Source organism: Exophiala mesophila (assembly GCF_000836275.1).
Source record: "Exophiala mesophila strain CBS 40295 unplaced genomic scaffold supercont1.5, whole genome shotgun sequence".
Classification (NCBI taxonomy): Eukaryota; Fungi; Ascomycota; class Eurotiomycetes; order Chaetothyriales; family Herpotrichiellaceae; genus Exophiala; species Exophiala mesophila.
Window position 1 is genome coordinate 3427313 of NW_015622508.1, and position 12028 is coordinate 3439340.

Below are 12028 nucleotides of genomic sequence, written 5' to 3' on the forward strand. Positions count from 1 at the left end.
CGGGTATCAATCACTTTTCGCCAGAATTCAGCGGCTGTTTCGAGACACTAACGAAGTACCCCTCCCCTGACATGACAGCATTTCCACCGGAAGGCCGAAGAACCGCTAACACTCTATCCTATACCGTGCCCTCGCTTACTTCGTTAGTGGAGCTGGGCGCTGTTAAGTTCCCCAGGTTTGACCACCCCGGATTCAGAACGTCGACGTGCGAATCAATGACTCCACTCACTACTGACCTGGCACGCCTGGATGTCCAAGCTCTCTATCTGGTTGGTCGTCTCACCATTCCAGTTTGGCTTTGACGGAACTTTAGCTTACCAGCGATTTTGTGGGCCTGCCCCAGGTCTAGCCTCAATCTCGTGCGGGCAAATGACCATGCTTCTACAGACAAGCCACGCGTGATGAGCCTCTTGGGATCTTGGTATACAGAACCCCCAAGCGTGGTTGTGCGCTTACTCCGTACGCTGCCACTACGGAGTATAGCAACCAAATGTCTTCATTTGGATCATATCCTCGGGCCTTACCAATGGTATCCTCTGATCGTCAAGATCGCGCCTTGCATGCTGTGGGACATTTCCTGAGAAACTTCTCCTCCGATGTATATTAACCCCCCCTCCTGTTCTCTTAAACCCCCTCAGGTCTGCCAGTCTCCTTGCCAGTAAAATCTGGACAACTATCTTTTGCGCTCTGTGCACAAACAACTACCTCACCTTCACCATGGGAAAACTCATTCCTAATGCTTTCAACCTGGCCGTGGTCATTTATGTCGCGCTAGGTTCTACAGCATGCTCATATGGCATGGCCATCATTGGGTCCACCATTGGTCAGCCTTCTTTCTATGCCTCGCTGGGCCTTGCACAAGCTGGCGAGGATGGTTATAGCCGTACCGCAGAGTACATTGGTGCATTCAACGGTGAGAATCGATTGTGCCTTGACCACCTCTATTCACCTCCCTGACTGTCTTTCCTCCAGGTGTAAACGCTGCTGGCTCTGCCATCGGCTGTGCTGGTTGCTCCTACTTCGCCGATCGATACAGCAGGAAGAAGACCATTCAATGGTCTGCGATCATCCTCTCCATCGGTGCTGGTATCTGTGCTGGCTCTGTAAACAATGCCATGTTCATAGTTGGTCGGCTCATCAACGGCTTTGGGATTGGAGCACTTGTCACTGCCATCCCTATGTACCAAGCCGAAGTCTCCACTCCAGAGTCTCGGGGCTTCATGGTCTCTATGCACGTAAGTTGAATAATTGGTCGCTGCCGCCGCCGTGTCGTTGCTGACGAGTGGAAAGGGTGTCATGTTTGCAATGGGGTACTCGTTGTCGGGTTGGTTAGGTTTTGGAGTCTCCTTTATCTCTACGAGTGGCTCGACTTCCTCGTTCCCATGGCGGTTCCCCATCGCCTTTCAGGCCATCCCAGCACTCCTACTCCTTGCTGGCTCTCCGTGGCTCCCATACAGTCCTCGATGGCTCATGATGCACGATCGATTTGATGAGGCCCACGAGGTGATCAAGCGCCTTCATCGGACGAAAGGTGATCCTCACGACTCTCTTGCCCGCAAAGAGTTCTATCAAATGAAGAAACAAGTCGAACTTGACCGTCAGATTAATGCTACCACTTCCAAATTTGAGATCGTCAAAACGCCGGCCAACCGAAGAAGGGCGCTTGTTGGTTTTCTACTCATGTGGAACAACCAATTTACCGGCGTCCTCATCATTGCCAACTACGGGATCTTGCTCTACATCTCCCTCGGAATGACAGGGTATATGCCTCTACTTCTCACGTCGCTCTGGGTTACTTCAACCATCCCTGGCAACATCTTTTGCGCGTTCTATATTGAAAGATTCGGACGACGCAGGTTCATGTTGATTGGCCTTACTGGAATTCTCATTACACTCATCTGCGAAATCGCACTGCAAGCTTCATTCCTGGGAACCGACAACCGTGCCGGTCAAAACGCTGCCATCTTCTTCATCTTCCTGTAAGCTATGCTGTGAAACTCTCCATCTCATTACCTCGGAAATTGACAAAAGGAACAGGTTCATCACCCCCTTCTGGTCAACTTTTATGGACGCTAGTCAATTCCTTTATCTGTAAGTTTCCTATCTCCAAAGGTTACTGCCGTGGTGATGGGCGCTGTGCTCTTCTTTCATGACCACCATGAATACTGACATTGGTGCCTCCTCAACCAGCTCCGAAATCTTCCCTACCCACATTCGTAGCCAAGGTATGGGAATCGGCATGGCCGGTTTGTATCTGGCCGACATTATTCTCCTCGTGGCGGGCCCGATTGCGCTCGACAAGATTGGCTGGAAGTTCTTCCTGGTGTTGATCATTCCAACTGCGCTTCACATCCTTTTCGTCTATTTCATGTGTCCTGAGACCAAGGGACGAAGCTTGGTAAGTCCTTTCTACCAAGGTTCTATGTTGAAGTTTTGCTTGAGCAAACCGGGACCTCCCTTCCAGTGGATAAACTTGAACACATTCTGACAGCGGGACCGATAGGAGGACATCAACGCCCAATTTGGTGAACAGGTCGCCATTCATTACTACAATGCCACCGCGGAAGAACAGGCCGAGCTGGAAAAGGCCGCCATGCAGGACGAGGAGGCCGAGCGCAGAGGAATAGTGGGCAATACCTTGGATGAGAAGAACGGTGGCGTCGAGCAGCAAGAGATCGCCAACAAGGCTGCTTGAAGAGTCTTCAACTGAACATGGACTCATGGCCGTCTGGCGGACTGGTATGGGACACGGTGCGATGCGTTGATACAAGGAGGTCGCTCCTAGGCCATCCGAACACGCTGCGTGTGGTATCATCGTGATCAAGCGCTTGAGAGGCGAGGCGAGGCGAGGCGAGTCCTGTGTAGATGTTTATCTCCATGCCGCGTAGTCAACATACCTAGCTAATAAATGAAGGAGCTGGGGGGTTCGGAGTCAAACATGGCATTTCGTTTCTAATCTTGGTGTGACTGTAAGTGCCTTGGTTGCAAATGCAATCTTTTGGTATCAATGTGTCCTAATGCCATTCAATTACAGAATTGATAATATACTTGATCAATTAAATCAACGATTGGATATGAAGGTCTTGGTGCTGTGCTCATTCTCATCACTTGGTCATCTCTTCATTCAACGTGCGGCTTCATGCATGCTTTGGCGTAACTCGTTCCTGGTACATGATTCGTATGCCAAGGAGACCAACACATGTTCTAAACCATTGCGAATATTCTAAGACACTTCTCTGACATAGACGCTTGGGAAGACGCCCACATCTCCCGCATAGACGCCATACCACCAATCTTCATTGACTTCCTCCGTTTCCCGGACTTCGGCGTGTTTGGGAAACATGAGCTCGCCATGGCCATCTTCGCCGTCTTCTGGATAATAGCTCCACAGAGCACGACAGACTTTGCCCGGGCCTCCGTCAGGCGGGAATTTGGTAGCGGAGGCATCCGGTACTGTCGACGAACGGGATCTGGTCGCACGTTTGGTGCCACTTGGATCTTCACGCCAAGACCATTGCCCTTGGTCCAGAAGAGAGATTGGGATCGAAGGAGCCGCACCCCCTGTACGCGTGCTTCTCTGCCGCCAGGAGATCATGTCTTCCTTTGACAACTTTGTGCCCCCGACCAGATCACAGATGACGGTTCTCCTCTGGCCACCATCTCGATCGGGATCAAAGGTTATGGAGACCATACGGTGGCCAGCAGGGCACAAGCGCCAGCCATCAGGGCCATCTTCTGGTGGAATGCGACCGGTCTTGACATGTCCGTGGTAGCAGTCACTACAGATGTCGAAATCGCCGACTTGATCATTGCTGTCTGGTGATGGTGTTGGGTGGCTGGGGCAATGATATCGCATCTCTTCGGGCGCGATGGGGCGGGAGCAGATGTCGCAATTGGTGGTCATGATGAGTGGGATGAAGTCGGCTCGGGGTCCTGGAGATGTCCCATTTGCGGATGCGGCGCTCGATGGTAAACTATGGGCTGGTGACGAATCCCTGCCACCACGGCGGTAAGGACTGAGAGTGACTGAACCCGACTGGATGATGGCTCCTTGACGATGACTAGCAGATCGAGGGTCATATGATTTGTGGGCGACGGGTAACAGTGGATGGGTGCAGCAATGCTGGGTATTGACACAATCGTTGCAAAATCCCCACTCGCCATCGTTACAGTAGTCACAGGACCAGAAGCAGGCATTAGCAAAACGACCACAACGATCGCAGAAGTTGCCTTCCGCGAGGCGCGAAGCTGGGTCAGAGGTGGTGAGAAGGATGCTCGCCCTCGTGCCCTGTCTCGAATTTGACGGCGGCTTGCGGTACTGCCTACCAATCAAGAGATGGGGGAGTTCAAGCTGTTGGTTGCTGCGTGGATGTGAAGCTTCAAATTTGAGCATTGCTGCGTGACCAAATCCAAACCAGTGATTACACCCACGACCACTCTTGTAGCATCTCAAACAAAGATCCAGATTGCACGGGGCGCAATGCTTATGTATCTCGTACTGGATGTCGGTCCGGTTACAACGAGCGCAGGAGATGGTCGGCTCATCAAATGTGGTCATCAGGACGGGATGAATAGCGGGTTCTGGGGCAGAGGCCCCCGGATCAGAAGTGATGAGTGGCACCACAGGAATGGGCGCGTTACTGGGACCAGTTGAAATGGTTCGGGGCGATTCGACCGGGGCTGCAGATGCAATGGGGTTGGCGAATTCAGGAGGACTGGCCACCTGGCCCCCACCAGCTCTCCAGACATCAGAGGCCCGTGGTGATCTTTGTGGGTCGGTGTTGGATCTCTCGGTGCTGGGCGGCTGTCTGGGGCGATCTGAAGAAAAAGACGATGACTGTGGTCTGTTGGACAGATCTGTCGCAGACCTATTGTTGGATGCAATTCGGGTGACCGGGACTTGGGCTATCCGAGAACTCCTTGCTGTAGAGGCTTCGCTCCTGCCACTCTCATTAGATGCCCTTCTTCGACGAGAGGATTGTTGAGGCGGTGTCAATGCCTGTTCTGGACTGATCTGAGGGTATGATGTGGGCGGACGGAGGTCTGACGAGGAGGCGGGCACCGGATGGGTTGGTCTGGGACTTGGTTGAGTTTGTCGCCGGGCGGAATTTCTCGACGCCTGTCTGGGACCAGAATTAGACTCATCGACAGCGGCGTCTTGATGTCTCACTGCTGGACGGGTGGGGAGGCTGTTGTGTCTCGCTTCAGCTCGCCGTTCGTTGCTCAGACGGCGGCGAACCCTTTCAGGGTGCAGTTGTCTATATCGTTCGGCGATACGTTCGCTGAGTTCGTCCTGTTGTTCCTCGGTCAATTCGTCGACGTTGATACCGTCCAGAAGGCCTTCTGCTATGATATCCTGCATCAGTTGTGCCTCACTAAGGCTGTCGCCAGTACCGGTTCCACTCTCTGAGGCGCTGACAATTGAGCGCAAGCTAGCTTGGTGGGCGACAGTGCGCACGCCCCTCTGACGTGCTTCAACAGCATCCGGGTGGCGAGGAGAGGTGGGAGGTGGCGACAAAGAAGTTTGGTCGAAGGAATCTGACGAGCGAGCAGAGGGAGGATGGGCTGGGAGTGCTTCTGAATCCGAGATGTCGTTCCTAGTCTGTCTGCGGTCGGGATCTCTAGAATTCTCAGACCTGTCTCTGCGATCTCGGCGGTCTCGACTCCTCGACTGGCTGGCTCGACTGCCTCTGGAGGCGCTTGCCTCAGGGTCAAGAAGTTGAGAATGAGCAGCGCGTTCTCTGATGGCATCGTTGGCAGTCCGCCTCTCTCTAGCGGCGATTTCTTCCTCCTCTCGACGGCGACGCTCGCGGCGGCGGTGACTCTCGACTTTGGGCATGATATTGTCGGTGGGGTTATAACCTTGAGCCATCTCTGCCTTTTCTTGCTCCGATCTTGCTTTGCTTGGGTTGGCGGCCAGAAACATGTCGAGCAGGGTGTTTATCATGGCATTGTGCTGAGCATCTTTGACTGGGGCTCGACATGTTGGGCAGGTATAAGGGCTGGCAGAGGACGAAGAATGCGAGTGGGCTGCTTTGCGATATTGGTGAGAAAACCATTCCTTAAGACAGGAGCCACAGAATGAGTGTAAGCAGTCGATCAAGGTCAGCGGCTGGTAGAGAAGCTCGGTGCAAATGAAACACACAAGCTCTTTCTCAAGGTTCAGCAGGCCTGTTTGGGAAGCGGTGGTGGCAGTCGTCGCCATGTTGTTGTGAAGAGCATGTGACTCAAGGGAATCAACTCCCAAGGCCAGTATGAAGGGAACTGGGGTCGCTAGAGTCGAGGCTAGTGTAACAACATTTTAGATGGCCATTGAGAGGCTCTTTGGTCTAGCAACCTGCCGATAACATGGTCTTGTCGTCGTGACATGGATGAGGAAAGGAGGATAGAGGGAGAGGAGAGTAAACGAGCGGAAGAAGTTCAGCTACGAATTAAGAAATGAAAAGCCCAACTTTGGTGGCCAGGATGACTATGGCAAGATGTGGAGGTTGGCGGTTGGTGGTTGGTGGTTGGCGGTTAAGCGGCAAGGACCGCAGCCCAGATGATTCAAATAGGCCTCACATTATAGCAACAAGCCAAGGTGTAAGTTATTAGTTAGGTAGTAAATTAGCTACCGAGTAATTACAGGGATTAACCCAGGGCCTGTCAAGCAATAATGAAAACTGAGCATTGGGGAGAGGACCGCTGGAGGGTCACTTAACTTTCCTAGTCAAAGCACTAGAGGTATCTCAGGTTGAACGTTTGCTAGAGACTGACCGCCTCTTGCCCCTATAAGCGAGCCTGTGAGCATTATTAAACGGTGGTGTCAGTCTGATGAGGGATTAGAAGGGTACCTAGTAGGTATTTATGTAGAATGGACTCTTCATTCTCCAAGTACTTACATAGTTAAAAAGATAACCGTTCCGATTACAGAGTCTTGCCACTTTTGTCTTCTACTGCCATGGACCACGTGATGGAATCTCGGTAGCACACAGAACAGAGATCGTCGTCATCATCATCATCGTCGTCATCGAGAACTCACTCATAGTGGTTGACTTGAGAGGAGAGGAATGTGATTGGGGTTCTTTGGCCAGTACCAGGTAATTCCGTGCGGAACCAGCTACAAGAACTGATGCATCATATATCAGTATCAAGCATATCTGATTCAATAGTTGCAGTTTAGCCATAAACATAATACATTTCACTTGACAGGGTCGACCCCTGCAGGACAGTCATTCACAAGTGCAACCATGGTGTTTGCAAGAATGCTCCCCGATCAAGTCTCCATACTTGACAAGCAATCTGAATGTGTGACGATGAGTGCATCCCTCGATACACGAGCAGAGTATGTATCAACTTCTTGTACGTTCGTATGCAACCGTCACTTCTTGTCGGCCGGCTTGCCCAAGATGTTACTCAGAAATCCCCCCCCTTGGTTGTTCTTGATGTCATCCCAGCTCTGGCGTCGATCGGTGTTTTCATCACTCGCACGTCGAGCCATGAGACCGCCGAACATTCCACCTTGGGAGGCGGCCGAAGACTGGTGGGTAATCAAATATGTTAACGGATAATCACTTTGGATTTGGGTTTGGGTTGAGAGATGTCAATCACACCACATACCCTTCTTCGGCCAGCAATGGCAGAAGCAATTGGATTAGAGGGTGTCGCGGCCGTGGGTGGAGGAGGCGAAGCTGCCTTGCCCGATGAGCTGGCCGTCGATTTATCACTGCCACTGGAGCCCGATGGCCGACGGCCCGGCTGATGGATCTCCCTGGGGGATGGAAACATGAAGCGGCGATCGCCTTCCCACGAGGGTAGAACCTTGCCAGCGGCCAGGGGGCTGCCACTTGTCGTGCCTCCTGCGGCCCCCGCGGTAGTGGCAGCAGGGACAATGCCCACAGCTGCATCGGTGGGAGGTGGGGGAACAAAGTTGGTGCTTCCTTCGTGGACCTGTCGTCCAGTAGGGAACATGAAGCGACGGTCTTGCCAGGATGAAGAAGACATGATTAGTAGGGAGAGCTTCCGCCTATACGTGTGGTACTGTGGTAGTCTGGTGGATCGACAACGTTGATGCGAGTCTGGATATGCTTCGTCAAGGAAACAACCAAACAGGTCAGGTATACAAGGAAATCAAAAGATGTTTCTCAGGCGCAGTTTGTTACCTTGGGTGAGGTCTCTTGAGTTGAGGGGTCGAAGCTCGGTGGCCCGTATTCATTCAAGATGGATTGGTCTGGCATGGGAGCATCCTCAGGATGAGCCTGTCAAGGAGAGCCTATTGGCTTGCTCTGATTCGACGTCATACGATCAGCCGATAGAGACCTCGAGAGTGGTGGAAAGTTGCTCGTGCTTTGAACCCGAGGAGGTTTGATGGCACGATGGGTCCAATGGCCCCACGCCCAAAAGGCTGGTTGGCTGGACATCTCGGCGGGGTTGGTTAGCATCTGGGCACCCAAGGTGGATTTTGCGGGGGAGGAGAGGGCTAATGAGCCCCCGTAGGTGGTCCGATAGGTTAAGTATCCAAGGTGTCTTAGGTAGGTACCTAACATTATAGCAACTCGAAATGCTGGATACTAAGGTACTATGTTAGTACCTAGTAGTCAGTCTGGTCGATTCATTGGTATCTAAGGCAGGTGACTGGGTACCTACCTACTGAGTACCTACCTACCGGCTACCTACCTAACTTTTCAGGTACTGATATTGTAGTCTGTACGCACCTTGGGTATATATTATCAGGTACCCCAGGCACCGTAGGCACCTGATGCTCCGCCTTATCTCTTCAAAGCCTAGCCCCGGGCCCGGCCCTGGCCCCCGCACCACTATCCTTGATGCTGATGGCCGTGTAATTTTGAGTCATATTGCAATACTCTCAGAGCTCGTTGGAAAGGCACAGGTCCTTTTAATCATCGAGTATATCTCAAAGTCATTGACTTGCTGTGTCAAAGTACCTTACCCACCATCATCTTGTCCACCTATCTTTCCATCCTCTTTCGACTTTGGCCATATCATTATTCTCATGTCTGGCGAGGGCGACATTAAGGTTGAGGCTCGGTCGGTCCCCTCCTCCCACATCGAGATACATCCCATCACGAATGAAGCCGACATCCCCCTTCTTGCATCCATTACCGACTTTGCCCTTTTAGACGATGGTCTTCGCGAGTTTCATGCCAGATACGGACAAACGTCTTTGTATGAAACCACATGTCGAAAGTTGACCAATGCCTTTCACGACAAGCACAACCGATATCACATATTCAAAGCCGTTCTGGTGCCTGCGTCCAATGAGTCAAATTGCGAGCCAACCATCGTCGGCTACGCTCAATGGAGACTGGGATATATCGAAACTCCCAAAGTGGACCCTTTCGCGATCAAGTCCACCGCCATCAACTCGAGTGACCATCCCGTGGTTATTGAAGCTGACCGTTCGATCGTCACACTCCTAGAGCCGGCTGAACAACAATCACCGACGATTCTCCAAGCAATTAGACAAACTACAACATCAACAAAGGAAACTCTTGCTTTCTACTCAAATCCCGACGAGGAGTTGTCGAGGAAAGTTGGCAACGCTTACATCTCGGCGATCAGAGGTAAGCGCCATCTTTGTAAGTGTCCCTACCTTGGAACCCCTCTCGGATACCAGCCTGTCGTTTCGCCAACTCATGCTCTCAGATCTGCATCGTTTGATCGTGCTTCCCAGTCATCAACATCAAGGGGTTGGCCAGAAACTACTTGATTGGGGTGTTCAAACTGCAGACCGGGAAAATGTTGTCTCTTGGTTATTCTCTCGTCCTGCCGGATCCAAGCTCTATACCAAAAATGGATGGCAGACGCATTGCACAATCGACATCCAGGTGCCGCACGCAGACCTCCAGGTTGCGCCGATGATTGGCATGCAGAGACTACCGCGTCATACTGAGCAGCTGTCGCCTCCAGCTCTCTCGAAAACATGTTGAAACCCTCGTTGAGCCTAGCTTTAAGTTGCAGCGAAATCTCCCTCTGGCTTGAGGCTTCATAGCTGATTCTCATCTTACACATTTCTTTGATTTTCCAAGTTGCTCACGTACGCAAGAAGAAATTTGCAGCAAGTCAAAACGTACTTGCAAGCTCGAGTGAAGGATTCTGCGTCTCCAAACCCCATGCCCAGCTTGATAGATATCCCGCCGATCTTGTCATTGTCAATCACATATGGGAGAACAGGTTGTTTGGGCGTTGTCCGCACTGTTGTCATCCGCTGCGAGGACGCTTTATTGGTCTGTTCATCCGGTGCACTGCGTTCGACAAACTTGGCCACCTGGGACAAACAGTCGAGAAATGCAACCATGCCGTTGTCAAATTTTCGATGGTTGAGTACTCGGCCAATGGCCATTTCACCGCTACTGAACAAGTCCAGCACCGTGACTTTGGGTTCAGGATTTGCCGTACTCGGACCGAGAACTCGCTCTCGAGCTGTCGTCGGCGGTCTTGTTTGGTCTGGCGGCTGTTGGAGATAGTCGAGTTTCTCAATTCGGGAGATGCTGCCCTGCGGTTTGAGGCGATAGCCCTGGAACACGTATTTGAGTCTTTCAGCAACGGTGGCCAACAACAGTAATGTTTGGCCCCATGCAGCATTGATTTCTCCCCACTCCACGTTGTTATTTGGTAATCGTCCCAAGCGCAGCCCGTTGATGGTCCCAAACGATCCATCATGACCCACACAGAATGTGTCATTGAAGACGTTGGTTCGTTGGAGCCGCTCGAGACGGCGGTGATCGTGGCTAAACGATTGTTGGAGTGTGTTCAATTGAATGGTGGCGTCGTGTAACTGCTCATCGAGCGAGTTGCGTAGAAGCCAAAAGGCTTCTTCACTCGATTCCAAGGCACGAATCTCCTCATTGAGTTGTGCAATGTCAACCTTTGTCTGTTCCACTTCACGCTCCACGTGTAGTAACTTCTGATATGCCGATTCCGCGTTGGCCTTGCGTGCGCGAAGAGACTGCGCATCTTTAGATGGTGCAGACAAGTTGTGCTGCTGTATATTTTTCAGGAAAAAGGCATAGGCATCTCTTTCCTTTGTGGCGTTGTTCATGCGAGCTTTTAAGCCATTGATCAGGATGGCAGTGCACTCGGTACATATGGGATGGTCAACATCAGAATGTGATGACAATATGGAAAACAACCTCTCCGCCTTGGAAATATCATCAGCAAGCGTATGCTGCCTTGGTTCAGGATGAGGTCCGTTCGTCTCGTGGGGGCCGACGGCATCCAAGGATTTCTGCTCGGTCTGATCCCCCAGCGGAAGGTCGACTTGTGACTGAGTTATCTCGATGAAGGACATATCTGCCTTGAGCTGTGCATCCCCCCTTGAGCCGCCAAATGTCGACTCATCCAGCGGTGGGGGAATTGTGCGCTTGTGGATGGGCGACACTGCTTGTGCGGTGACACGGTCATATCTTGCCCTGCGTTCCTGAGGATAGGCCAGTCGAGAGGCACTTGCCGCACCCCGTTGAGGTTTGCCAGTTGACCCTGCACCTGTTAGTGAGTATTCGCAACAAAACTATGGACAAGGCCATACCAATTAAGACATCAAGTGCGGCAGGGTTCAGCTGCTTTATGGTCCCATCGAGGCGGATTGGTTGTCTACAGATCTGACAATAGAGCGTTGAGGACGCTGTCGCCATATTGAAGGTCCTCTGGGATTTCCAAAGAGTTGTGCCACATGGTACGGTAGTGGATGATGGACCTCAAATAATGATTGTTGTAGAATGTCGAGGAGGTGTGAGTGACACAGACGAATGATGAATGACGCAGGCGCGCAGGCACGTAGGCACGCAAGGCTGCTCTGGCTCGGGCGCTGTTTCCCCAATGGGCCCCGGCCCCTCGGGCTCTTCTCTACTTACTCCGTAGACACCAGACACGTGCCTAACACATCAGCTGATCAGGTAACCTCAGCCTTGCCATAAATTAAGAATTAACGAATTAACGCCATCGCCATCGCCATCACGCTTCTCCACACACGCGTTCCTCCGCCACATGCCACGCGACTTCAATCTGTTAACCTTGAGTGTCCTCTCAA

General features: G+C 52.0%; 5 protein-coding genes across 5 annotated transcripts; 2 read left to right on the top strand and 3 right to left on the bottom strand.

Moving 5' to 3' along the window:
• Nucleotides 1–717: 717 nt before the first annotated feature.
• PV10_07901 (uncharacterized protein) lies at nt 718–2771 on the top strand (the record flags this gene model as incomplete). The annotated part of the gene is made up of 6 exons (XM_016372858.1): nt 718–913; nt 973–1235; nt 1291–1979; nt 2038–2091; nt 2191–2398; nt 2504–2771. The coding sequence occupies 6 exons, from the start codon at nt 718–720 to the stop codon at nt 2693–2695; spliced, it is 1602 nt and encodes a 533-aa protein (XP_016222190.1). The 3' UTR covers nt 2696–2771.
• Nucleotides 2772–2862: 91 nt separating this feature from the next.
• PV10_07902 (uncharacterized protein) lies at nt 2863–6541 on the bottom strand. The gene has a single exon (XM_016372859.1). The coding sequence runs from the start codon at nt 6203–6205 to the stop codon at nt 3224–3226; it is 2982 nt and encodes a 993-aa protein (XP_016222191.1). The 5' UTR covers nt 6206–6541; the 3' UTR covers nt 2863–3223.
• Nucleotides 6542–7360: 819 nt separating this feature from the next.
• PV10_07903 (uncharacterized protein) lies at nt 7361–8201 on the bottom strand (the record flags this gene model as incomplete). Its single annotated transcript, XM_016372860.1, has 2 exons — nt 7600–8201; nt 7361–7519 (listed from the first exon to the last, which is right to left on the bottom strand). Exons 1-2 carry the CDS (start codon nt 7981–7983, stop codon nt 7361–7363), a joined length of 543 nt encoding a protein of 180 aa, XP_016222192.1. The 5' UTR covers nt 7984–8201.
• Nucleotides 8202–8762: 561 nt separating this feature from the next.
• PV10_07904 (uncharacterized protein) lies at nt 8763–11735 on the bottom strand. Its single transcript, XM_016372861.1, has 2 exons — nt 11528–11735; nt 8763–11478 (listed from the first exon to the last, which is right to left on the bottom strand). Exons 1-2 carry the CDS (start codon nt 11631–11633, stop codon nt 10004–10006), a joined length of 1581 nt encoding a protein of 526 aa, XP_016222193.1. The 5' UTR covers nt 11634–11735; the 3' UTR covers nt 8763–10003.
• Nucleotides 8908–10009, top strand: PV10_07905 (uncharacterized protein). Its single transcript, XM_016372862.1, has 2 exons — nt 8908–9578; nt 9646–10009. Exons 1-2 carry the CDS (start codon nt 8993–8995, stop codon nt 9927–9929), a joined length of 870 nt encoding a protein of 289 aa, XP_016222194.1. The 5' UTR covers nt 8908–8992; the 3' UTR covers nt 9930–10009.
• Nucleotides 11736–12028: the final 293 nt, after the last annotated feature.